This window comes from Dromaius novaehollandiae, chromosome 30 (genome assembly GCF_036370855.1).
Source record: "Dromaius novaehollandiae isolate bDroNov1 chromosome 30, bDroNov1.hap1, whole genome shotgun sequence".
NCBI lineage: Eukaryota > Metazoa > Chordata > Aves > Casuariiformes > Dromaiidae > Dromaius > Dromaius novaehollandiae.
In genome coordinates, this window is record NC_088128.1 from 1,814,769 (window position 1) to 1,841,442 (window position 26,674).

The following is a 26,674-nucleotide window of genomic DNA, read 5'->3' on the forward strand; positions in this document are numbered from 1 at the left end:
GCAGACCTCCTCTGCACCCTCTCCAGTTCCTCCCCATTTCTCCAGCACAGGGCATCCCACACTGGGACACCCTATTCTAGATATGGTCACACCAGTGTTGAGATGCGGGGGATAATAATTCACCTTGTCTGGGTGGCTGCTCACTCCCTAATGCAGCCCCGTATGCAGCTGGCCTGATTTATGGTGAGCACGCAGCACTGGCTCATATGGCATCCCTTGCACCATCCAGGTCCTTCTCCTCAGGGTCACTCCTCTACCCGTCAAGTCCCAGCCTGTCCTGATGCACAGGCTGTTCTGCCCCGCCCTGATACAGCAACCTGCCATTGCTCCTTGTACAATGTCATGGAGTGTCTGTCAGTCAAATCCCCAAGTCTTTCAAGACCCCTCGGCTTTGTACCACTGTTCTCCACCCTTTGAGCCAGGCGGCCTCCAGCTCATTTCCCACACCCTCCATTGCTTATTCCTCCATCCCACCTCTCCCCAGTTTGGCTACAGAGAAGTTATGGAAGACCATGTCAAAGGCGTTCCTACACTCAAGGAGTGCATGCACTGCACTCCCCTTGTCCACACAGCCAGTCATTCTGTCACAGAAGGCAGCCAGATTGGTCAGGCACAATTTGCCCTCGATGACTTCGTGCTGGCTGTTCCTGACCCCTTCATATGGCTGGAACTAACTCCAGGAAGATTTGCTTCCCAGGGCCTGAGGTGATGCTGACCAGCCCATCACTCCCCAGATCCTCTTTCCTGTCCTTCTTGAAGATGGATGTAATGTTTGGCGGTCAGGAGGAGAGGGCCAGGGGCCGGGCAGCGGCTGTGGGGCTGTGCCAGTTCCTGCTGCATCACTGGTCCCTGCGGTGTGGAGAAGAGGGACAGAGGATGAGGCAGCACGGGGGTGGTGGCAGGTTGGCAGGGGCAGGTCGGCAGGGGCAGGGGCCAGTGGGGGCTGCAGAGAGGAGCCATGGCTGGTGTTTCAGCAGCAGTGGCTGTCGCATTCACTTCACAGGCCAAACTCCCGCACTGAGCCCAGGCAGAAACAGGCCATTTCCCTGGTGCCCGTGCCACCCTCCCAGCAGGACGGGGACACACAAGGACCATGCTCTGCCTGTTGTGGTGCTCAGGGCAGCTCCCCAAGGAGCACAGCTTTGCCTGAGGGACCTCTTGGTCCTTGGCCTTGGCTCCAGCACAGATGGAGCAAGAACAAGAGCTCACAGGCCAGGCCAACATCCCCCTGGCACAGTCCCTGCGACAGCCTTTGGTGCCCCGTCCCCCACAGCCCTCCTGCTTTGGCAGCCTCCACAGTTTCTGCACCTTGCCCAGCCCTGGCCATGCCCCATGCAGGGGTTAGCACACAGCCGTCCCCAGGGCCTGCTGGGGTCTGGGCCAGAAGAGAGGCTGCCTAGGCCTGGCTCTTCCCCTCCATACAGGCACTGAGCCCAGCAGGAACGAGCTGGCACAGCAAGACTCACCCATAAACCTGAGCTGTGCAGCCAGGGCTGCAAATGGCCTCCACTCTCCTGCGCCCGGCATGTCTTGCTTCCCCTCTACGAGACCTGGCTCTGCCCCACAGACCCACCGGTGTGTGTCCTCACCCCAGGGAGGGCATCAGTGCTGGCCTGCCTGGCCACTCCTGGAGCCTCCCCTGTGCTCCCCGCAGGGCCCCGAGCTGGCGGTGCTGCTCTGCAGAGCGAGCGGGTTGTGGTGCCCCAGGGCCACGGGGTGACTCTGCACTGGCCGTGGTGGTTGGGGTAGGAAGCAGACCCAGCTGGACGGGCATCATTGCACCTGACCACCCCCTACCAAGGGGTCTGTGGCTGTAGATGATGCTCTGAGCAATCACAGGGCATTTCACATGGCTCAGGCTGTGTTCAGGTGTGTCCCTAGATGCAGCCCAGGGTTTTTCATTGAAGGTGACATGAACCACTCTGCAGGCTCCCTTCCCTCTGCCTGCAGGGTCCCCACTGTGGGCATCTGTCACCAGCCCTGTCATAGGGCAAACAGCCCCAGACAGATACTGCTTGACCATTTAGCACCTCCAGGAGCACTGGGCATCCACAAGTGAGAGCTGAATCCAGCCCTCCTTCCCTAACACAGCACCCCATGAGCTCATCACCTTGAGCCCATGGAGAGCCCTAAAAATGTAACAGGCCCTTTCATGGTGAAAGTCCTTGAGCGCATTCTTTGCTCCAGCTGTGGAAGAAGAAATCAACTTTCAGGCACTGCACTGAGGAAATCTCCTTTTATTAGAGAGAGGCCAGCTCTGACACAGTGACAGACACATTTACAGAAGGCAGCTCAGGCAGACAAACAGGGCTTGTGCCTCTGGAGAAGTGGGATGAATTCAAATACTTCTGTACAAGCATGATTATCACAGGGAGAATACCCAAAGCACAGGAGTTGTCTGAGATAAATTCAAGTCACTTACAAAGAGGGATGGGCAGCTTATTGCTGCTGACCTTGTACCAGTTGAATCAGTTTCTTCACCGCATCCTTGAGCTCCTTGTTCCTCATGCTGTAGATGAGGGGGTTCACTGCTGGAGGCATCACCGAGTACAGAACAGTCACCACCAGATCCAGAGATGGGGAGGAGATGGAGGGGGGCTTCAGGTAGGCAAACATGCCAGTGCTGATGAACAGGGAGACCACGGCCAGGTGCGGGAGGCACATGGAAAAGGCTTTGTGTCGTCCTTGCTCAGAGGGGATCCTCAGCACAGCAGTGAAGATCTGCACGTAGGACAGCACAATGAAAACGAAACACCCAAAGACTAAACACATACTAACCACAAGAACCCCAGTTTCCCTGAGGTAGGAGTCTGAGCAGGAGAGCTTGAGGATCTGAGGAATTTCACAGAAGAACTGGCCCAGGGCATTGCCTTGGCAGAGTGGTATGGAAAATGTGTTAGCAGTGTGCAGCACAGAATACAGAAAACCACTGGCCCAGGCAGCTGCTGCCATTTTGACACAAGCTCTGCTGCCCATGATGGTGCCGTAGTGCAGGGGTCTGCAGATAGCAACAAAGCGGTCGTACGCCATGATGGTAAGAAGGAAATATTCTGCTGAAATTAAGAAGACAAAGAAAAAGACTTGGGCAGCACATCCCGAGTAGGAAATGGCCCTGGTGTCCCTCAGGGAATTGGCCATGGATTTGGGGACAGTGGTAGAGATGGTGCCAAGATCGAGGAGGGAGAGATTAAGGAGGAAGAAGTACATGGGGGTATGGAGGTGGTGGTCGCAGCTTACAGCTGTGATGATGAGGCCATTGCTGAGGAGGGCAGCCAGGTAGATGCCCAGGAACAACAGGAAGTGCAAGAGCTGCAGCTCCTGTGTGTCCGCAAACCCCAAGAGGAGGAACTCATTGAGGGAGCTGCTGTTGGACATTTGCTGCCTCTGGGCTGTGGGAGAATGTCCAGGGAGGAAAAGATATTGACAAGTTAGGACTGACTTTGAACAAAACCCACAGCATTTCTCACAGCAACTCTCCACGTTTCCTTTCTCCTTGCCAGGACGACCTTCCTTCACCTCCTCTACTTCTGCTCTGGTCTGTGCTTTCGGAGTCTGCCAGGAGGAGCAGGGTCCTCCGTTCATGGGCTCCAGAGGAGTCAGTCCTGCTTGTTACAGAGACACTCAGAATGAAATCTCAAAACCAGGATGGTCAGTCGTTGTGCAGTGACAAAGTGTCCTTGCAGTGCTGTCAGCGGGATTAGCTGAGACTCCTGAACCCCTGTTTGGCTCAGCTCTAATCCATTTGGCTGGGAAGCCACGTGACCACCCAGCACATGCATAATTCATTGCTATTGATACACTTTAACCTCAGCGTATGTGACAATTACTGCAGGAACACTTTGTATGGACTGTTTACAAATGTCTTAGCTATGCACAGTTTGATCACTTTTGCAGCAAGGACACTTCAGGACACTCCACCCAAGATATTTATCAACACATTTCGGCATACAAATTGGACTAGACACAGCAGGATTTGCCACAGGGGAATTTCTACAACCTTCAGCAATTCCCACCTGCAGGGCTGCCATAACTCTCAGTCAAATATTTAATTGCCTAGGTCCAGTCAATCACCTAGTTGCTTGGTGGTCCACTCTTTCATGACAACCTATTCTCTCATCTGTGCAGATGCCTGGCCAGGAAATTCTTGGGCCAGGCAAGGAGCTAAAAACCTAAGTGCTCTGGATGTGCACTCAAGTGTAGCCCTGATATCCAGCCCAACCACAAGTATGACTCAAGAATAAAGCTGACTTTTCATATCTGAAACTCATCTGTAACTCCAGTCCCTTAGCTCTCACCAGATGCTCTGCCACACTGGCTACATGGCGATAGCAAACAGCAACATGCATTTGGGGGTGTGTGGGGGGGGGGGCAGTTTTTCACCACACACAGCGCACATCTATTGAAGGGACAGAAATCCTTGGCTTTTTCCATTACTAGAGAATCCTGAGGGGCAAAAGTGTTTGGGTTAGTGCATTGCCCAAAAGAAGATGTCTCCTTAGGGAGACTTGGAGCAATCCCCAGCCCTACAGACTGCATGGCCCAAAGACCCACAGGCTAGAAGGGGTCTGGGACCCCTCACTCCCATGCAAACACCTCCAGATCCAGGGCACGCAGGAAAGCCTGCATCTTACTCAGCTGTGCACATCCCCCTGCAGAGGAGGTTTTGCTCTCAGCCCCTCTGTCAGGCAGTGGTAAAATGGGCACATACAGGAGAGACGCACATCTGCTCTCCTGGAGGCTGGACTGCAAAGGAGGTGTCTCCTGCCCTGGATGCTGTGGCCTTGAGAGCAGAGGCTCTGCTGGGTGGCAGAGGAGACACAGGGGCTGGCTCAGGGGAAGGCATCTGCATTGCAGAAACTGTCAGGGAATTGCCCACATCCACCCTCCCACAGCCTTTCCTGTGAGAAGTTTCCTCTCTTTCATGCACCATCCTGCTGCTGCTTGGCACTGTCCCAGGGGCAGATACCTTCAGGTTTGCAGATGCTAAGGAGCAGGTAACCCTGAGGAGGCTAATGAACATTTTGTTGGTGCTGCTCATAGGCAGAGGAGTGGCTGAAGGGATTTGCTGAGGTTTCTTGCAGACCTTTTGAGCTCTCCGTGTAACAGTTTAGGAGTCGTAGCTACTTGTCTGAACTAAGCAACTCTTTTTCCATTTCAGCCCTGTCAAAAGATGGGGAGATTGAGCACAGAGTCATGCAGGAAAGCTCTGCCCTTTGCAGGTGTGACCAGCATATACCTTCCTCTGGAAAAGTCCCCTTCAGAAAATGTCCTGGGGGTGAGCTGGAGCTGAGAGCAGCCCTGAGCCATGCAGCACCCTCTCAATGGGAGGAGAATGAACATGCCCTGATGGGGGTCACTCCTTCCACCCACAGCTTCTCCCTGCAGCACCATCATGGGGAGTTCCCTGGAAAGGCTGAGTGCTGACCCTCGCAGGCAGCAAAGTCACTGCTCCGGGCACACAGCACCCTGGGGTGCAAGGACACTGCTCTGAAATGCGGCATTGGGCAGACATGGGTGCCCTCCCTGGCTTCATACCCCTGCACCACCTCCTCAAGAATGTAGCGGTGATGCCCTGTCAGTCTGACACTGAGGCTGGGAATCTCTGCTCTAAAGCACCACCTGCTCCAAACAGGAGAAGCTGGCAGAGCCACCCTGACAGACCCTCTCAGCTGTGGAAGGTGCCAGCTTCAGAAGAACCCTCCAGGAACCACAGCAGCATTGCCCACAGCCAGAGACTTACTGTGTCAAGGGCAGTGAAGATTTCTCCTCACAGCGAGCTCTCAGCCATCCTCCTGTTTCTGACTGTCTTTAATTTTTGAGTCGCTCCTCTCATCCTGGCCCCTGCCAGCAGTGCCCTGAGTCTTGCTGCTCCTTTAAGAGGAGCTGCATCAGGACAGAGCTGTCTCTCTGCAGGACCTGCCAGGTTGCCATGGGCTCCTGCAGTCCCAGGAGCCAGCCCAGCAAAGATGTGACTTTCTCTGTGCCCTGTGCACCTTCGAGAATTTCTCAGGGCTCCTGGGCTGACATCTCCTGAAAGACCGTGTGGTCACCCCTGGAAAATGTCCATTCAAGTAGACTGAAATAATCACTGACGGTCCCTCACTAAGCAGTGGAGAGAGACCGAGTTCAGCATTTCAGTTTGTGTCATCAGAAGACGGTTATCTGAGAGGTGGAAATGTCCCACTCGGGAAGGGCCTGCTCCCATCTCTTAAGATGACAGGACACCTAGGCAGGGACAAGAAGGGAGTTCATTTATTTGTGCTTTAGCAATTGGTTTAGAGGAGTCAAGCTAGGCATTAAATACTGATTCGGAAGCTCCTGGGATGCAGTAGGATTCAGTTCCCTCTCATGCACTCCACGGACTCACAGGAGCTGGGATTCCCTTTGCCCAAGTTTTGGGGTGCATAGTGTGACTGTCTGCTTCTTGTCTAAGCTCCCATTGTAACGAATGGAGATGGAGGGTGGGAGTCAGTTGTTCATACACAAACAGCTTCCGACATTGGAAGTGTCAGAGGTGGTCCAAGACATGTTCCAGTGTTTCCTTGCTCTGATGTAACAGCTCTGAAACCCACATCTTTCTGGGGCATCAGCTGCCAGGTGGAGAATCTCCTTGGCCATTTGAAATGACACTAGCTACCTACTACTGCAAGAGCTCCGCTAACCCTGAAGCTGAGACCTGTGCAGATCCTGATGTTGCAAACAGCTGACGTAATTCAGTTCAGACACTTGGTTTAATGCAATGACAACAGGCCTGCAGGGCCATGTCACCTGAATGGGGTGTCCAGCACAACCACCATGTTTCTAGCAGATACAGCTCAGGACCTACAGGAAAATCATGCCACTCTGGAGAGTGAGCTGGACAAACACCCCAGGGCATCCCGGGTTTCCTCCCTTATCCCAAACAAGGGATTCTCAGCACTGCCTTTAGGCAAAGTCCATCCCACCTACATCTAAGCATGCTGCAAAGATGGAAGGCACGTCACACCAAGGTCTCCACACACATGGCTACACTCTCAAATCCATATAGTTCTCCTCTCCCTAAAGCTTTTCTCACCCCCCAGTTATGTGAACAGGGACTGTACTAATGATGCAGCTACAGCGTGGCTACAGTGCAGGCTGTTCAGGCCCAGGGACCTTCTCAGGGGCACCTTGTCCTTCCTGGACATCTGGTAACTTCTATCACAGGCCCCAAGGTGCTGCAAAGTCATCTTGGGTACAAAACACCTCTCCTGCCACAGCTGCATGGCCCAGCTCTGTTTCTCTCTGGCCTTGGCTACTGCAGGGTTTGCTCTATTAGTGGGAGTCTCATATCATCATTATATCATCATCTGCTATCTACACCAGCAGGTCTCTGTTCTGAAGTGGGGCATTTGCATACGTGGTGTCCTTGGCTCTGGGGAACAGGTTTCACTGTGACAGGTCTGCACTCAGCCCTGGTGCCACAGCTGAGATTCTGCAGCCCAAATATACACAAATGCACAAAGCCTGCAGCACAAACAAGGGGAAGTGGAGATGCACAAGCTGTCACAGAACTGCAACACCTTTAAGCAGCCTGAGGAAGTCTGTGGATCACAGAACCTGCTTCTTATGGGGGGAACTTTAATCTCCCTGGCATTCATTGGGAAGGCAATGCAGCAGGGTGCAAACAGTCCAGGAGGATTCTGGAGGGTGTGGAGGACAACTCCGAGCACAGCTAAGCCAGACAGGTCAACAAGGGTGACACTCTCCTGGAACCTGCAAAGAAGGCAGAACTGACCAGGGTTGTGATAACCAGTGTCAGCCTTGCCTGCAGTGGCCATGAGATGGTGGAGTGTCTGATCCTGAGGGGAGTGAGGAATCAGAGGAGCAGAATGCAGACTCTGGATATCAGAAGAGCAGACTTGGGCCTATTGGGGGGAGGAATGGTGTAGGAATCCCTTGGGAGGCAGCTCCGAAGGGGAAAGCAGCTCAGGAAAACTGGCAGGTCTTTAAGGACAGCATGGTCCAAGCTCAAGAATGGCCCATACTGATACCCAGGAGAACAAATAGACATCTCAGGAGACAGGATGGCTAAACAGGGAACTTGCCACTGAGCTCTAGTACAAGAAGGCAGAGCACAGGAATGGGCAGAAGGGAGAGGCTACAAAGGGGGAATTTAGAAATATTGTCCAGGGGAGTGTGGAAGTAGTTAGGAAAGCCAAAGCTACTGTAATATTGATGCTTCCAAGGGATGTCAAAGGCACAAAGATGATCTGCTATTCCTTCAGAAACAGTAAAAGCATAAACAAGGAAAATGTGAGCCCATGGCTGAATGGGACAGGGAATCTGGTATCAGCAGATGCAGAGAGGTCTGGGGAACTCAAAGCCTTTGCTTCAGCCTCCACCAACAAGCTCTCCCAGGCCATTGTGCTTAGAGTTCAGGACTTCCAAGGAGAAAAACAACCAGCAGTGCCTGAGCGTTGAGTCAGGAGTTATTTGCAAGAACACAGGTCTATGGGATTGGATGGGCTGCAGCTAAGGGTGCTGAGAGAGCTGGCTGCTATCCAATAAGGCCTCTCTCTATCATCTTGGAAAGCTGTGGAGACTCAGGGAGGACCCAATGACTGGAGAAAAGGCAAATGTTGCATCCATCTTCAAAAAAGGCCACAAGGACAACCTGGGGAACTACAGGCCATTCAGCCTCAGTTTCATCAGGAGAGTGTCATGGACCGAGTCTTCTCCGATCCCCTTTCTAGGTAAACAAAGGAGAAGAAGATGAGGGGGAACAGTCAGCATAGATTTACTGAGGGGAAATGATGTGAGCCACACCAACCTCATGCCCTTCTGTGTCAAAAGAACTGTATTTGTGGATGAACAGAGAACAGTGAATGTCAGTTAACTCAAGTTTAAGAAGGCTTTTGACACTTTCTCCCACAGTATACTTGCATAGCAGTTAGTATGCAAGTTAGTCAGACAGCAGTGTGCCCGGGCAGCAAGGAAGGCCAACTGCCTGAAACAGGCTGAAAGCCTCCGACAGACCTAATGTCCTTGTCCTCTATGGCTGTTGTCTCTGCCACTGAGGCCTATGAGTAGACACCAGGGCCTCACTGTCCCCTTGTCCCCTGGGGAGCCCAGCAGGTCTCATGTCATTGTCTTGCATGAATATTGCACACCCCCACCTGCACGCTGCCCCCAGGAAGAGCCACGCAAAACACGTGGGGGAAAGGATCTCCCTTTCCAGGGTCTCAGTGTCCATGCTTGGACATTTTGCTTGAAAAACACACCAAGGGTTAACATGGTATCAGAGCCACCTGCACATTGCCTTTGCCTACCTGTAATCAGTGATTACAATTTTCTGCTCTAATCAGCCCCCAGTGAGTCTTTCTTGCTAATGGCCCTCAGTGGGATCTATTAACACTCTGCAACAGTTTGGGATTTGCTTCTGACTTTGACTTGAACACTTTGCTCCATCTCCTTGCAATAGCTGAGGTTCATGGACTCAGCACCAAATACACCATGGGGCTCATTACAATGCAAAAAGCCCCGATGAACCACGTCTCTCCCTGTAATTTTCTTCAAGTAATGTACGGCTAATTGGTTTCAGCAGTGTAGCTGAAAGATAGTGACTTCAGTTAGAACATAGTGTAAAGGTATTTCTGCTTTTTAAGGTTTTTATGATTAGTATTCTTATTCAGCTTTCAGAATAAGTGACAGCAACATTCTCCAAATGATATAGATCCAGAGTGTCTCCTAATGAAGTGTGGACATGCAGGAAAAGCAGTGTCCCAGAGGTCAGACACTGTGTGGACAATCTTATTCCCCATCTCCTTAAACCTGCCTTTTCTCTCAGCAGCCACCTGGGACTTGCATCACTCCTGTTAAAGTCAAACCTTTCTCCACTGAAGTCTGCAACTGAATGTTGACGCTCATATGCCCCAGTTCCCACCTGCTTTCCATAGAGAACGAGCTGCAAATAGACACAGAAGAATTTTTCTTAATTGCAAGCCAGAAAAAAAAACAAAAAAAGGCATGCTATAGTTTAGTAAAATTAATTACACTCCTCAACTGTATGCTAAGTCCAAGCTGCCTCCAGTGAGGTCCCCTTTCCACAAGAGATAGCCTGGCTAGAAATGTTTTGATACATAGGAAATGCTAGATAGAAACAGAATGAAAGACTTGCCCAGAGGAACAAAGTACTGAAAGACGGAGCAAGCTTTAAACTCCCCACAGTGCAAATCAACAGTGTGGTATGGGAATGAACAAAGAGTAATGGAAGGAGTTACAGTGTTACACTGTCCAGATAGTGTGCTGTAAAGTGATGTTAGAAATTGTTAATGTAATCAGGACATGAGGAAACACAAGAGAGAGCCATACAGCTCCTGGGGGTCCTGCACCATGCTGGGGGCTGTGCTGCTCTTGGGCATCTTGGAGCAGGCTGTGTTTCTGTACAAAAGTCTGGAAAAGCCTTGAGGCAAGCCCCTAGAGAAGAGGGATCTTGCTGGACACTCAGAGCACTCATTCAGTATGCAGGGATGTCGAGGGAAACCCATCGGACCCGCTCCAAACCCACTGCCCTCCCCAGAGACCTCCCTGGGTGCATGGCCACGTCTCAGACTAGCTTCCATCAGGCCTGCAGCTCCACAACATGTCACAGCTTCAAGTGAGCTCTCTCAAGCAACACTTCCCATGGCCCTGGTGCACTGGCAGGACTTTGGGGAGACACCCAGGAGAGAGGGCAGAGAAAGGACAGAGACCTCAGGGTGCACAGCTGGGCTCACAGTGTCACAGAGGGGGTGCCACAGGCTGGATGAGCAACCCAAAGAAGTGAAGGAGTCCTTCCTTTTGCAGTGACTTGGAAAGCCCCATCTCTGACAGTATTCAAGGCGGATGTAGTCTCCCTTCTGCAAGAGTCACCCCAGGACTGTGCCAAGACTAGGAAGTGGAGGAAGACTGGTTGTAGGGACGTTCTCAAGCTTCAGCAGCTGCAGAGTTGGGAGCTGGTCACCTCACAAACTTCTGAATGATCCCAAATGCAGGTTCTGAGGCATTGCACTGCCTTACAGGCTCTGCACTGGAGCCTGGACAGCAGCACTGTGGTGTGTGGGCATGTCCTGAGATGCCCAGGGTCAAAAATGTGGGAGATCCAGGGAGCCAGGGCTGTACACATCCCCAGGAGATCTGAGTGTGTCAGCTGGGCATGTCCAGGGTGCCAGAGGCTTTAGCGAAATGGGAAAACTTCCTCAGATTTGCTCCCTGGCCTGGCCCTGCAGGTGATGTGTGTTAAGGGCACATTTGCTCTTCTCTGGTGTATCATCTTCATCTTAAGCATGGCAGAACAAGAAACCTTGCTGAGGACTCTTAAAAACAAAGAGCCTGCTTTGGTGCCTAAAGGAGGAAGGCTCTGTCCTCTCCCATATTGTCCTACACCCTACTTCTACAAAAAGAGTGACCAACAGCAGAAACCAGTTTTGGGGCTCACTAAAGCATCTCAGCCTGTGGCCACTCTTTGTGCTGTTTCATCCTGCATGACATTGACCCTGGCTTTGAAAAATGCCAAATCCTAAACCAGCCCTGAAGCCCCGGCTTCCCATACAGATCTGCCCAGGGCAGAGACCTGTCAGTGCAGGCGTGCAGAAGTGACTTCTCTGGTGCCCCATTTTAGGCATTTCACAGCCTTTGGCACCATCTGGAGACATCCCTGAAGGATTTATCAGCAAGTTCTGGAAAATAACTGGGGTGAAGGGAGGTGACTGCTTTCCAGGATGTGAGGGGAAATCTCTCAGCTCCCTCCCTGGCTGTGCCATCTGCATGGCAGTGACCTCCTGAGCCCCCTGATGACACGAGCTGAGGTCACAGTGGGATGTGCCACCTCACACAGAGGTCTCCCCGGTGGCACAGCGGTGCACTCACTTGCCTGAGAGGCCCAGCCGCTGCTGGGCACCATTTGTGCACTCCCCACTGCTGCCCTTTGGAGCCACTCCGGGGCAAGGAGAGGGGATGACAGCCACGCTGGGGCCCCCCACCAACAGGCAGAGGAGCAGGGGCACGTTGGAGAGGAGTTTTGGGTGATGAGACGGGAAGAGCGTCCTTCCTCCTTGGCTGGAGAGGTGAGCCAAGGGCAAGGGGGCAAGTGAGATGCGGGACTGCTGGACCACCACCAAGAGCCCAGACCACAGCTGCTTGTTCCCAGTGCTCCTGCGGCTCTGCACTGAGGGTAAGGGCTTTGGGAGCTCCTTCCTGAGGGGTCGCACAGAGACTGTGAACTGCAAACAGGGCTGTGGATGCTGGGCTGTGGGGGTGGCTGCACAGAGTGGGGGCTGCCGTGAGAGCCCTGTTGTAGGGTTCTGATGGGGCTGAAGGTGCGAGAGGAAGGTGCCCGGCCCTGCCCTGCCTGCCCTGCCCTGGGGCAGCAGGATGCTGCCCATGGGCTCCGGCACCCCAGCCATGCAAAGGGCCCCCGCGCCAGCGCCAGCGCCAGGGCCAGCACCAGCACCGGCCGCAGGGCTGCTCCCCTGTGCCCAGCACGGCCCCCAGGCACAGGGCAGCCAGGCTGCCCCCAGGCCCCGCCGCGCCCCGCCACGCCCCGCACTGCTGCCCACAACATGGCGCCCCACCGCAGGGCGGGGTGGGGAGGGGAGCGGAGGGGCTGTCCGCCGGGTCACACAGGGCCTCAATGTTGCCATGGCCTCACCCCCGTGCTGCCCGCCTATTGGCTGGCAAGGGGAGAAGGGTGGGCTGGGCTGGACTGATGGCTCTATCAGCCAATTGGAGTGCAGCAGGAAGTGGCAGGGCCTGTTGTGGAGGAGAGAAATGAGAGAAGAGGGAAAAGGAGCGATGGGCAGGAAGAGAGAAGGGAAAAGGTGAGAAAGGGAAGTGAGAGAGGAGCGGGAGCCAAGCAGGGCAGAGGGAGCAGGAGACAGAGCGGGTGCGAGTGGGGCTGGCGGGGCTGCGGGTGCATCCCGATGGCGGCGGGTGCCTTCCTGCCGGGGCGGGGCAGCGGTGCTGCCCCCCGCCCCGGGGCTGCTTTCCTCCCGGAGCTGCAGCAGGGGCTGGTGGGGCCGGGAGCACGGGACAAAGCGCCCTGGCCCCGGGGCAGCTGCCCTGCGAGCCAGACGTGCCGGCTGCCCCCGAGCAGCTGGGCCGGGGTGGCTGGGGGGGTTTGGGGGCAGGAAGCTTTGCCCCTGCCCTGCTTGCAGACCCCTTGTCCAGCCTTTCCCGAGCTGCTGCTTTGGGGCAGTAACTGGTCCATAGCGGGTGTCTCCCTGCCCGATGAGCATTGCGAGGCCCCGGGGTGAGTCCGGGCGGCCGCTCAGGAGCTGGCTGAGCCTTGGGGGAGGCAGGGGCAGCTGCAGGCGGCAATAGCCACGTGGCCGGGCTGTGGGCAGGGAGGTCACGGCTGTCTGCGAGAGCTGGGCCAGGAGATCCGTAGTGTCAGATCAGCTCTTGGTCAGTAGCTGCCAGGCCAGCAGGAGTCCCGTGGCTCGGCTGTTGATGATGAGGTCACTTCTGCTGGAGTACCTGATAGGCCAGCAGCAGGAGCAAGGCTTGGATGTTGATTGTGAGGTCACTTGTGACTGATGAGCTGATTGGATAGCAGCAGAGCTGTGGCTGGGACAGTGACTATAAGGTCACTTCCAGTTGAGCAGTTGATAGGGCAGCAGCAGGTCCATGGCTGGGACATGTGCTTTGGAGATCACTTCTGCCGGAGCAGCTGGTAGGTCAGCATTTGTCTCATGGCTGTGGAAGTTATCGTGAGGTAGCTGCTGTCTCAGAAGCTCATAGGCCAGTGACAGGCACATGGCTGTGAAGGGGACTGTGAGGTCATCTCCTTCTGAGTCCCTGGTAGGCCAGCAGCAGGCCCCTGCCTGGGAAGTCCCTTGTGAGGTCACTGCAGACAGAGCAGCTGGCAGGCCAGCAGCTGGCCCCTGGCTGGGAACTGACTCGGAGGTCCCTCCTGTCCCAGCAGCCTCTGGGGCTGCAGCAGGCACCTGGCTGTAAAGGTGCCTGTGAGGTGCCTTCTGGGTGAGAAGCTGATAGGCCAGCAGCAGGCTGTGAAGTGGGGAATGTGCTGGTGAGGTCAGATGTGTCTCAGTATGTGATAGGCCAGCAGCAGGCCCCTTGCTGGGAACAGACTGTGAGGTCATTTCCTCCAGAGCAGCAGGGAGGCCAGCAGCAGGCACATGGCAGGGACAGTGTTTGTGAGCTCAGCTCTGTCTCAGTGCCTGGTAGACTGTGTGGAGGCACATTGCTGGGAGAGTCGCTGTGAGGTCACTTGTCTCTGCAAGGCTAGCACTTGGCTAATGGTTTGGGCATCTGCCTGTGAGGTCACTTCTGCCTCAGTCCTCGCAGGCCAGCAGCAGGCAGATGGGTGTGGCAGCAGATTGTGAGGTCTCCTGGGTCAGACTACTTGGTACGGCAGCAGCATGTTCATGGCAGGGGAAATTATTTCCAGATACTTCCTTGTCTGAAGCCCATAGGCCATCAGTAGGCACTTGGTGGTTGTATGGACTTGTGAGGTTACTTCCATCTGAGCAGCTGCTAGGGCAGGAGAAGGCCCATGGCTTGGATGTTGGCGCTTAGGTCACTCCTGGGTTTGGTGAGTGTGCCCAGAGGAGGGATTGACACCTGTGGAGCTATACAGCAGTATAGAGATGCAACTAATAAGTTGAGCAGAAATAGACAATAATGTTCCAAACCATCTGTCTAAAGTCTTATTCCATTCTGTCATCATGAATTAGTAGTGCTACATTTCAAATGAGGCTATTGTTCGCTGGTAAACGTAGAGGTGGGATTTGACTTCGTGCTTCTTGCTAATAACTTGCTACCGGTGGATGAGGGAGTCCAGCTAGAATTTTTACGCTGCGAAATGAATGAAGTGCTGGTGTGAGCAGTGACATTGGTAATCTCTGATTTCATTTGTCTGTGTGCTGCAGAATGTTCTGTTCCATCCAAATACCATGGGCTTCTGCAATTGTTCTCCAAGACCTGAAGGACATCTCTGTCCTTTGATTCCTGGAGGTGGGAAGTGAGCAGGTGCAGGGCTGTGCCTGGCTGTTGAGAGGAAGGGCCTGTTGCAAGGCCTTGGGGGACTGGAAGGGAATGGAAGGGCTGGAGAGTTGGTCTGTGTGTGTTTTGGGGCCCTGGGGGTGCCCTGGCTGCTGCCATGTGTGGTGCTGTGCCCTGTGTGTCCCTGCTGCAGAGGTGTGTGTTGGCTGGCCACCCTCTGTGAGGTGAGGGGTGGGGGCTGTGAGGTGTCACAGTGATGGGGTGGCCTGTGGTGGGGACAGGTGGTGGCCCCCATATATTGGTGCTCATCACGGGCAGAGGTGTCTGGAGAGAGCAGTGCCCTGCTCCCAGGGCCCAGCCTGCCATTACGGTGGCCTTCTTGGAGACCCGGGCTGGGGACCATTGGTGACTCTGATCCCTCCTTGGAACATCCTGGTGTGAGCCAGGGATGCTCGCAGAATGTCCCATGCTCCAAGTAATCCCTATTGCCTCTCATGCTGTTACTGTGCACCTCCAAGAAAATCTGGCTCCATCTTCTTTGTGTGCTCCATAATGTAGCTGTGCACAGTAGGTAGACCACCCTTGGCCTTCTCTTGTTGAGGCTGAAGAAACCCATTTCTCCCAGCCCCTCCTTTTATGCCCCATGCTCTAGCCCCTGACCTGCTTGGTGGCCCTGGGCTGCGCTCCCTCCTGTGTGTCAGTGCCTTTCTGGAATTGGGATGCTCAAAAAGGACCCGGTATCCAGATAATGGTCTCCCTGTGCCAAAAAACAGGGGTAGAGTCTCTGCAGTGGCCCAGCTGCCTGTGCTCTTATGAATGCAGCTCAGCATGGAGGGGAGACGTTGGTCTCTGGCTATTGTGACTATTTGAGATCCACAGAACGGATAATAACCCTCTGATTCTTTCTTCCTAGGTTGCTCCAGTCATGGTCAGGTAGGCTGCCAGTGCAGTCCTGGAGCCCCCGAGGATGGAGGCAGGGTGCCAGGGTGTGTCCCTGTAGCTGTCAACCCCATTGCCAGCATTGTGAGCCCTCTGTGAAAGCAGCTGCAAGTAAATGAGGTGAGGCTACATATGGATGTGAAGGGTTCCATAAATATGCCTGGCTATTCTGGCTGACCTGGGGTGTGGGTTCACCTCCTGGTACCTCTGCTCTGCTGCAAATTCCTCCTCCCACAAATGCTGTTAATGCCGCCCCGCGCAGCAAATGCTGTAGTGCCCCCTCCTTTTCCTAGATGGTTGTGGTGCCATATAGGACAAGTCAAACACACTTCTAATAAATGCCAGCATCCCCTGTGGGCCTTTGTGTGCCCCAAAGCCTGCTTAGCTTGAACGGAGGAAGTCTCACAGCTCTTGGGCTTCTGGCTCTGTGAGGGGTCAAGATATGCCCAGGGCCAGGCTGCCCGAGGCACCCAGCCATCGGTGTGCTGCAAACCCAGGGGCAGAGTCAGGCTCCTGCTGCAGAGCCCGTTCCCACAGGACTGCAGGTGTTTCCCCCACACCTCCAGTCTGGGGCTGTCTCCTTGCTGGCACCTCATTTCAAAGCCTCTTCACCCTTTCTCCCTTCACAGGAGCTCCTTCTCCAGCTAACGAAAGGAAAGGGACAGAGGTTACTTGGGGTTCAGGAGACCTGAACGACTCCCAGATGTTTCGAAGTTGTGTCTGCAACTTCTTTATTACAAAACAAATGCCCTAACCCTTGTCCCTAGCTGGAGGTTCATGATGTGGTGGGGTCGTGGGGGTGGAAAGCAGCAGCCTGCTGTGCCCATAGGGAGCAGCATCCTTCCTTCTGAAAGCAGCAGCATCGCCCAAGGAGCCAGCTCTGGCCCTGAGCTTGTGCTGAGTGTTTGCACCTGCCTTGTGAGCCTGGAGTGCCTTGGTCACCTCCTGGTGTCACCACAAGAGCTTCCCTGTGTGTGTGGGTTGAGGAGCCAAGGGAAGGCAGCGAGCAGAGCAGTGTCGGGGGAGTGTGCAAGTGGTGAGTGTCCTGCATCCATCTCTTCTTGCTGGCACTTGGTTGTATCTAGCAGAAGGGCCAGCTCTGTGGGGCAGAGACAGTGTGTTTGCAGACTAGCTGCCACAGCCAAGGTTGATTCCTGGTGCAGTGCTGAGTTGATGTGACAGTGTCAGGAACCCTTTCCAGTGCAGCTGTTCCCTCAGCTGATCTCTGTACCTCGGCACTGGAAATGGCAGTGGCCTCCTGCTGTCATTGTGTAGGTGCTCCAGTGCAAAGGCTCACAGCTCGGACTTGATGGTCATAAAGGAAAAGCAAGACCAATCATTGTCTTTTGTGATATGTGCCCAGGGTGACAGAGTGGAGCTGTGCCATGACCTGGAGAGAATCCTGCCAGGAGATGAAAGCCGTTTGCAGAAGACTGTTGTGTACGGAGTGATCACAGCGTACTCAAGGGCCATGCGAGCAGCCCAGGTGAGCTTCTCCTCTGTGAAGGTCTGCACTTCTCCGGTCACTTCTGACTCGGTACCAGCTAGGCCAGCAGCAGGCACGTCGATGCTGTTTGTGCTTGTGAGGTCAGTTGTGCCTCTGAGCCTGGTAGGCCAACAGCACGCACATAGCTTTGGTGATGCTGGTGAGGTCCCTCGTGTCTCAGTGCTGCCCGAGAGGCAGACTGCAGGGACACTGCGGTGTTGTGCTTCTGAGCTCACTTCTGCCTCAGGACGTAACAGGCCAAGAGTAGGACCATGGCTTTGGGGCAGACTGTGAGGTCACTTCTTCCTGAGTACCTCAGAGGCCAGCAGCAGGGACACAGCTGCTCCCTGTGCTTGTGAGGTCACGTTTTCCTGAGTGTGTTACAGGTGAGCAGCTAGGTGACGGCTTGAAGTCTGATAGTGAGGTCACTTGTACCTCTTACCGGATAACCAAGCAGATGGCATATTGCTACCGTTTGCGCTTGTGAGGTCATTTGTGACTCAGACACTTTTAAGGCAGCTTCAGGCATGTGGCTTTGAACTGGACTGTGAGGTAACCATTGCACCAATATGCGATAGGCTAGGTGTAGGTGCTGATTTTTTGGTGTAGTACCTGGTCCCTGAGGGGTGTTTGGCTGCCCTGTGAGCATGGTGAGGGGATGACGTGAACCTGTGCTGTCACGATGTGACTCAGGGAGGCCGTTGAGTAGCTGGCTGAGCCTTGGGGAGGGCAGGGGGAGCTGCAGGGGCAACAGCTGTGTGCCTGGGGTGTGGGTAGTGAGGTCACGAATGTCTGCAAGAGCTATGATACAAGATCGCCGTTGTCACATCACTTCTTTGTCAGTAGCTGACAGGCCAGCAGGAGGCACATGGCTCAGCTACTGATGATGAGGTCACTTCTGCTGGAGTAGCTGATAGGCCAGGAGCAGGATCAAGGCTTGGATGTTGACTGTGAGGTCACTTGTGACTGATGAACTGCTTGGATGGCAGCAGAGCTGTGGCTGGGACAGTGACTATGAGGTCACTTCCACCTGAGCAGTTGGTAGGGCAGCAGCAGGTACCTGGCTGGGATCTGTGCTTTTGCGGTCACTCTGCCTGAGCAGCTGGTAGGTCAGCATTTGTCTCACATCGGGGGAAGATATCGTGAGGTAGCTGCTGTCTCAGAGGCTTGTAGGCCAGTGACAGACACATGGCTGTGAAGGGGACTGTGAGGTCATCTCCTTCTGAGTCCCTGATAGGCCAGCAGCAGGCCCCTGCCTGGGAAGTCCCTTGTGAGGTCACTGCAGACAGAGCAGCTGGCAGGCCAGCAGCTGGCCCCTGGCTGGGAACTGACTCGGAGGTCCCTCCTGTCCCAGCAGCCTCTGGGGCTGCAGCAGGTGCCTGGCTGTAAAGGTGCCTGTGAGGTGCCTTCTGGGTGAGAAGCTGATAGGCCAGCAGCAGGCTGTGAAGTGGGGAATGTGCTGGTGAGGTCAGCTGTGTCTCGGTATGTGACAGGCCAGCAGCAGGCCCCTTGCTGGGAATGGACTTTGAGGTCATTTCCTGCAGAGCAGCAGGGAGGCCAGCAGCAGACACGTGGTGGAGAAATGTTTGTGAGCTCAGCTCTGTGTCAGTGCCTGACAGATTGTATTGCTCAGATTGTAATTTCCCACATTGCTAGGAACGTCGCTGTAGGGTCACTTCTCTCTTCAAGGTTCACACTTGGCTAATGGCTTCGGTATTTGCTTGTGAGGTCACTTGTGCCTGAGTCCCTGATAGGCCAGCAGCAGGCAGATGGGTGTGGAAGTTGATAGTGAGGTCTCCTTGGCAGAGGACCCGGTAGAGCAGCAGCAAGTTGGTGGCTGGGGAAGGTATTTTGAGGAAACATCTGTCTCTAAAGCCACAGGCCAGCAGCAGGCACCTGGTGGGGACATGCACTTGTGAGGTCACTTCTACCTGAGCAACTGCCAGGCCAGCAGCTGTTGGTGGTGAGGTGACTGGTTTTGGTGAGTGTGCCCAGAGAAGGGATTGACACCTGCAGAGCTCTACAGCAATACAGCAATGCAAGTATGTGCGGAGCTGATAGGCAGCACTTGACTCCTGTGTGGGGTCAGTGGTTGTGAGGTCCTGTCTGCCTGAGTACCTGATAGGCCACCAACAGGCATGGGGCTAGGATGTAGGTTTTGTGGTCACTCCTGTCTCTGCAGCTGATTGGCCAGCAGCAGACACATGACTTGGATGTTGATTGTGAGGTCCCTGCTGCCCAGTGACCTGACTGGATAGCAGCAGGCACAGAGCTGGGTCGTGTCCATCAGGAAGCTGAAAGGCCGGCAGCTGGTGCGTGGGCTTGGATGTTTTTTGTGAGGTTCTTTGTACCTGAGCAGCTGATGGGCCACTAAGAAGCTGATGGGTGGCAAAGTTATGATGAGGTGAATTGTGTCTTGGAAGTTCCTAAGCTACTAGGAGGTCTGTGGCTGTGAAGATGACAGTGATGTCACTTCTGTCTCTGAAGATGATGGTCCAGCAGCAGGCACCGGGGTGTGGAGGTGCCTGTGAGGTCACCTCTGTCTGTGCAGCTTAGAGGCCAGCAGCAAGTGCACAGCTTGGATGTTCATTGTGCAGTCCCGTATAATGGAGCAGCTGGTAGGCCAGTACCAAGTACATGGCAGTGAAGGTGACTGGTGACTGTGAGGTCACTGCAGTGTCAGCTCTTGATAGGCCATCAGGAGGCACATGGCTTGGATGTTGACTGTGAAGTCACCTCTGCCGTAGTACCTGACTGGATAGCAGCAGGCAAATAGCTGGGTCATGTCCATGAGAGAAGCAGAAGGGCCTGCAGCAGGCACCTGGGCTTGACAGATGATTGTGAGGTAGCTTCTGTCTGAGCAGCTGACAGGTCAGCCTTTGGCTCATGCTGAAGGTAATTGTTTGTGAGGTCACTTGTGCTGGAGAGTGTGATAGGCAAGCAGCAGTCTTACAGCAGGAGGATGTGCTTCTGAGGTCACTTGTGCCTGAGGACCTGATTAGACAACAGGCACAGAGCCTGCTGACACAGAGCCTGCAGGCACAGAGCCCTCGCCCTGCTGGCAACACTCTTCTCAGCGCAGCCCAGGAAGCCATTGGCTTTCTTTGCCACGAGGACATGTTGCTACCTCATGCTGCCTCATGTTGTGTACCAGCACCCCCAGGTCCTTCTCTGCAAAGCTGCTTTCCAGCCAGTCAGTACCCAGTGTGTCCTGGTGCATAGAGTTACTCTTTCTCATGTGTGAGACATTGTGTTTCCCTTTGTGGAGCTTCATGAGGTTCCTCTGTGCCCATTTCTCCAGCCTGCCAAGGTCCCTCTGAATGACAGTGCAAACAGCTGTTGTATCATGGCTGTATTTTAGGAGAAGATTGTCTCTCAGAAGCTTGTAAGCCCTTAGGAGGCACATGACCGTGCAGGGGACTGTGAGGTCACTTCCATCTCTGCTGTTGATGGGCCAGGAGCAAGCACAGGAGTTGGAAACTGTCTGTGAGGTCACTTGTGCCTGAGTGCCTGATAGGCCAGCAGCAGGCGCATAGGTTGGATTGTGATTGTGAGGTCACTTCTGCACAAAGCCTGCTGGCCAGCACATCTGCTGAGGGCCAATCAGGCTGCTGCAGTGGAAGTGACCTCACAGTCAACACTGCAGCCACATCCCTTTTGCCTGCCCTTCCCCATCCTCCTGCCTGTGTCTCATCTGTCCTGGGATGAGTGGTGGTGTGATGCCCTTCTTGTCCTCCAAATGGCTCCTTTCAAGTGCTGGTCAGTGAGGTTCCTGTAAAAGAACTGACCTCACCATCAACATCACAGCTCTGTCACCTTTTCCTGCCTCTCCCCCTTCCCTCTCCTGAGTCCTTGTCTCTTCTGGATCCCACATTCAACAACCCAGCCACCTCCTCTTTACTGGCATCTCCCTCTCCCCTTCCCTCTCCCCTATCCCATGGGATTACACACGTGTCTGGACAGCTCACATGACAGGATTGTAACCGGCTCCTGAGGAAGGCAGGCTGGGACAGCAAGGAGGTGGAGAGGTGCTCTATGGAAAGGGGTGGCTGGAGTGTGCAGAGCTTTGCCTTGGAGATGGCAATGAGCCAATCAAAAGCACTGGAGAAATGGACCATAAGGCAGGTGGAAAATGGGCTGGACCATCAGGCCAGAATGCTGTGATCAGTGGCATTGGCAGCCAGTTACTGGTGGCATCCCTCAGTGTCCAGCACCTTGGGCAACACTTTTTCTTCTTCATTAACAGCCTGGACCATGGGATGGAGCACACTCTCGGCACGTTTCTGGACAAGGCACAATTGGGGCAAGCCCCTGAGCAACCTCATCTAGTTCTCCCTGCACGGAGCAGGGGGTGGGACTGGATGATGCCCAGAGGTCTCGTCCACCCGTCCACCCTAAGTGCCGTGATACAGTGACTCTTTCCCTGGAGAGCTCTGTAAGGACAGAGGCAGATGCAGAAGAAAGGACAGAGAGGCAGAAGAAGAGAGAGGAAATATGTCTATTTGAATACAGTCATTCCTCAGAACAAGGTTTCTCCATTCAGAGAGCGTTGGTAGGAAATGTATCGGGAATTAATAAATCTAAGTATATATATGCATATAATAAATGTATACAATAAAAAAAGAAATAAAAAATCCATTCCAATTGATAAAAAAATTTTGAAGTTGTGGAAATGAGGATTTTTTCAGCTCTTGCATAGAGTTATTTCTTGAATAGGTTTTACCTCATGACTAAAAGTTGGCGTTCAGGCCTTTATTCATTTGCCCACAGATAGAGGCTATTGTTTCCCAAGGTGCCCTGGGGTGCCTGTGTTCCGATGTGGGGCAGGGAAATGTGATCCAGGACCTACAGGAACCTTTCTGGAGCATTAGGTGGTCACCAGAAGAAGTCTCTCAAGACCTCTCAGTGAGACAACTTACTTCTCTCCCTTGACTAAAAAAGGAAGTCCAGACACTTGCGTTAGACATAGATGTGCACTAAAATGGCCTGGCATTAGGTGAGATCAGCCTCCTCCCTGTTGTCACCTCAAATGCAGTAGCACTTCATTTACCGTGCAGGGAAGGAAACAGGAGTGTGGCTAGATGATTAGGGATTCCTTTCAGACATCACTCTAACACAGCTGTGTTGAGGTTTGTGCAGATTTGGCCACCCAAAGATGCAGCATTTCGCTGAAGCTGGTCACCCTGCTTGCCTCTATCAGTCAAGAGAGCCCGACACCTCAGAGTGTGACTTGCCCTGTGCAAAGAGTGAGGAGTGGCATGGACAGCCCTGGGCAGGGGGTAGTGTTGGGGCACTGGACTCTGTGCGAGGCACAAAAATATCTGTTTTAATGGTGCAGGCCTGATTATAACAGAAAGTCTAGAAACAGTCAATAAAAAATGAAATGAGGAAGAAATTAAGGAAATGATCCAAAGCGAAGGAATGTTTGGTTACATTTTCCAGGTTTGAACCTTCTTTGTGTTCTTATGGTCCTTCTTTGCTTTGTTTTCTATTCCTTAATACAGCGGTCTTTTATGGGGATTTTGTGTTTTTCTCTGTTTTGTTTTTTGTTTTCAGAAGGAAAGCGATTTTCAGAGCTGGACTGGGATGCCATCACAGGGTCATGGACATGTGGTGCCATTGCAGGTGCCCTGGTCCCCTCTGCCCAGCCTCCCTCTGCAGCACCAAGGGGCTCCGGTCTCCCGCAGGTCCCCTGTGAGAGCTGCCAGGTCCAGGCAGGTGCCTCAGAGACACCGGGGCCTCTCCAAGGGCCACTGGGTGCTTGTGGTTGGACATCTGAGCTCTGCCTGGAAAGGTGAAGAACTGTTTTCAAGATTTAAAAAATATGAGCACACTTGCATCAGCTAAAATGACTGACTAGTCTTAATGTCAATGTTTTCCCATGGAAAATAGTGGAAATTTTGAGGAAGGGTATTAATCTCTGAATATCGATCTGTCCCTCTCAACTTGCGTTACCACTGCTCTGGCTATCATGCTGCAGATGGCATCTCAGTAATCTTTCACATATTCCCCCATGTCCTGATTAAAGGGATCATTTCTAAAGTCCTCTTTGCATCAGACTATCTGGACATATGCACTTTCCATAGTTCTCCAGGTTTCCTCCTCCCCTTGCTCTTTATCCATTCAGATACTCAGCTTTTTAGCTCTACTCTGAGCTTCTGGGATTCTGAAGCTTGCCTCCTCTTTCAAGAGTCTAACTGACTCTTTACCCAGCTCTTTAGCTGTATCTCTATCTAGCTGTATGTCTCCTGTCTTAAACATTTCAAGGAAGGTTATTGCTTGTGGAAAGTGGAGCTGACTGGAGGCAGCTTGGACTTAACATATAGTGTAGGAGTGTATTTGACCTTTTATTAAACTTGATCATATTTTATTTTTCTTTGTTTGCAGTTAAGGCAAATCCTCCTGTGTCAGCAGCTAGTTGTCTGAGGCAAGCAGGTGGGAATTGGTGCAGAGGAGCTGTAACATTCAGCTAGAGCCTTGAGTGGAAAAGCGTTAGATTTTTAGGAAGAGTGATGCAAGTGCCCAGTGGCTGAAGAGGGAAATGGCAGGGTTGGGGAGCTGGGAGGAAGGTTGTCCATGCAGGTCTCTTATCAAAACTGCTGCTTTTCCTCCATGTCCAGACCTCATTAGGAGACACTCTGGATCAATATCAATTGGAGAGGGTGGACATCACTTATTCTGCAACATGAAGAATAAAGAAAGCTTAAAAAGCAGACATCTTTGTTTTACAGGTGCTCACTGAAACCTTGCTCTTGTAAATACTCTCCCTTAAGGAAAGGGCATCTTCTCAGAGGCCTTGCTGGCAGAGATGCCAGCCATAGACAAGAGGACAACGACCTCAGTTCTGTTGGGAGCTTTGAGCCCTGGCAGTGCCCTGGGCTGTCTCCACCACAGCCTGTCCTACGCTGTCCCACGCCTGTGCCTGTTTCCCTGGAGATGGGAGATACCCAACCTGCTTCACCACCTTCCTTTCACCCCAGGATGTCTCCACCTCTACTGATGTCTCTCTGTCCTCACTTGCTTTTCCTTGAAACACAAAGCCAGGGGCTGATCACAGGCTCCCCCTGGGTGACCTCTGGCACCACAGCACTGCCATACGAGTGACATTTCCTAATGTCACAGCTGAACCCCACAAGCTGCAGGTTGTGGCTCTTTCCCCTTCTCATGCTGTTTCCCACTACCAAGAAAAGCTCCATCATCTCTGAAACAATCCTTCAAACAGTGACAAGCAGTGACTCTACTGCCCTCAGACCCCCTTCCCCAGGCTAAAGCAGCCCAGGTCCTGCAGCCTCTCCATAAAGGCCTTGTCCTCTAGACCCCAACGTCATCTTGGCAGACCTCCTCTGCACCCTCTCCAGTTCCTCCCCATTCCTCCAGCACAGGGCAGCCCACACTGGGACACCCTGTTCTAGATGTGGCCTCACCAGTGCTGAGATGAGGGGGATAATAATTCACCTTGTCTGGGTGGCCACTCACTCCCTAATGCAGCCCCGTATGCAGCTGGCCTGATTTATGGTGAGCACGCAGCACTGGCTCATGTGACATCCCTTGCACCGTCCAGGTCCTTCTCCTCAGGGTCACTCCTCTACCGGTCAAGTTCCAGCCTGTCCTGATGCACAGGCTGTTCTGCCCCCCAATACAGCAACCTGCCATTTCTCCTTGTACAATGCCATGAAGCTTCTGTCAGCCAAATCCCCAAGTCTTTCAAGGCCCCTTGGCTTTGCACCACTGTTCTCCACCCTTTGAGCCAGGCGGCCTCCAGCTCATTTCCCACACCCTCCAGTGCTTACTCCTCCATCCCACCTCTCCCCAGTCTGGCTACAAAGAAGTTATGGAAGACCATGTCAAAGGCCTTCCTACATTCAAGGAGTGCATGCACTGCACTCCCCTTGTCCACACAGCCAGTCATCCCATGACAGAAGGCAGTCAGGTTGGTCAGGCACAATTTGCCCTCGATGACTTCATGCTGGCTGTTCCCAACGCCTTCATGTGGCTGGAACCAGCTGTCAGGAAGATTTGCTTTCCAGGCACAGAGGTGATGCTGACCAGCCCATCACTGCCCAGATCCTCTTTCCTGTCCTTCTTGAAGATGGATGTAATGTTTGGCAGGCAGGAGGGGAGGGCCAGGGGCCGGGCAGCGGCTGTGGGGCTGTGCCAGCTCCTGCTGCATCACTGGTCCCTGCAGTGCGGAGTAGAGGGACAGAGGACGAGGCAGCACAGGGGTGGTGGCAGGTTGGCAGGGGCAGGTTGGCAGGGGCAAGAGCAGTGGGGGCTGCAGTGAGGGGTTGTGGCTGGTGTTTCAGCAGCAGTGGCTGTTGCATTCACTTCACATGCAAAACTGCTGCACTGACCCCAGGCAGAAACAGGCCATTTCCCTGGTGCCCGTGCCACCCTCCCAGCAGGACGGGGACACACAAGGAGCGTGCTCTGCCTGTTGTGGTGCTCAGGGCAGCTCCCCAAGGAGCACAGCTTTGCCTGAGGGACCCCTTGGTCCTTGGCCTCGGCTCCAGCACAGCTGGAGCAAGGACAAGAGCTCATGGACCAGGACAACATCTCCCTGGCACAATCTCTGCAACAGCCTTTGGTGCCCCGTCCCCCCACAGCCCTCCTGCTTTGGCAGCCTCCACAGTTTCTGCACCTTGCCCAGCCCTGGCCATGTCCCACGCAGGGGTTAGCACACAGCCGTCCCCAGGGCCTGCTGGGGTCTGGGCCAGCAGAGAGGCTGCCTAGGCCTGGCTCTTCCCCACCATACAGGCACTGAGCCCAGCAGGAACGAGCTGGCCGCACGGCAAGACTCGCCCATAAACCTGGGGTGTGCAGCCAGGGCTGCAAATGGCCTCCACTCTCCTGTGCCCGGCATGTCTTGCTTCCCCTCCACGAGACCTGGCTCTGCCCCACAAACCCACCGGTGTGTGTCCTCACCCCAGGGAGGGCATCAGTGCTGGCCTGCCTGGCCACTCCTGGAGCCTCCCCTGTGCTCCCCGCAGGGCCCCGAGCTGGCGGTGCTGCTCTGCAGAGTGAGCAGGTTGTGGTGCCCCAGGGCCACGGGGTGACTCTGCACTGGCCATGGTGGTTGGGGTGAGAAGCAGACCCAGCTGGAAGGGCATCTTTGCACCTGACCACCCCCTACCAAGGGGTCTGCGGCTGTGGATGATGCTCTGAGCAATCACAGGACATTTCAAATGTCCCGAGATCCAGCCCAGGGCTTTCCATTGAAGGTGACATGAACCCCTCTCCAGGCTGCCTTCCCTCTGCCTGCAGGGTCCCCACTGTGGGCATCTGTCA

The 26,674-nt window shown here is 53.9% G+C and overlaps 1 protein-coding gene across 1 annotated transcript in view; it reads right to left on the minus strand.

Annotated features, from left to right (window-relative positions):
• Positions 1-2,472: 2,472 nt before the first annotated feature.
• Positions 2,473-26,674, minus strand: part of LOC135324019 (olfactory receptor 14A16-like) — a gene marked incomplete at its 3' end in the record, with an annotated part of 49,782 nt that continues 25,580 nt past the window's right edge. Inside the window, exons 2-3 of the mRNA XM_064499453.1 lie at positions 3,468-3,602; positions 2,473-3,389 (exon numbers count right to left, since the gene is read on the minus strand). Coding sequence (XP_064355523.1) covers positions 2,473-3,389; positions 3,468-3,602 — 1,052 coding nt within the window. The remainder of the gene's footprint in view (positions 3,390-3,467; positions 3,603-26,674) is intronic.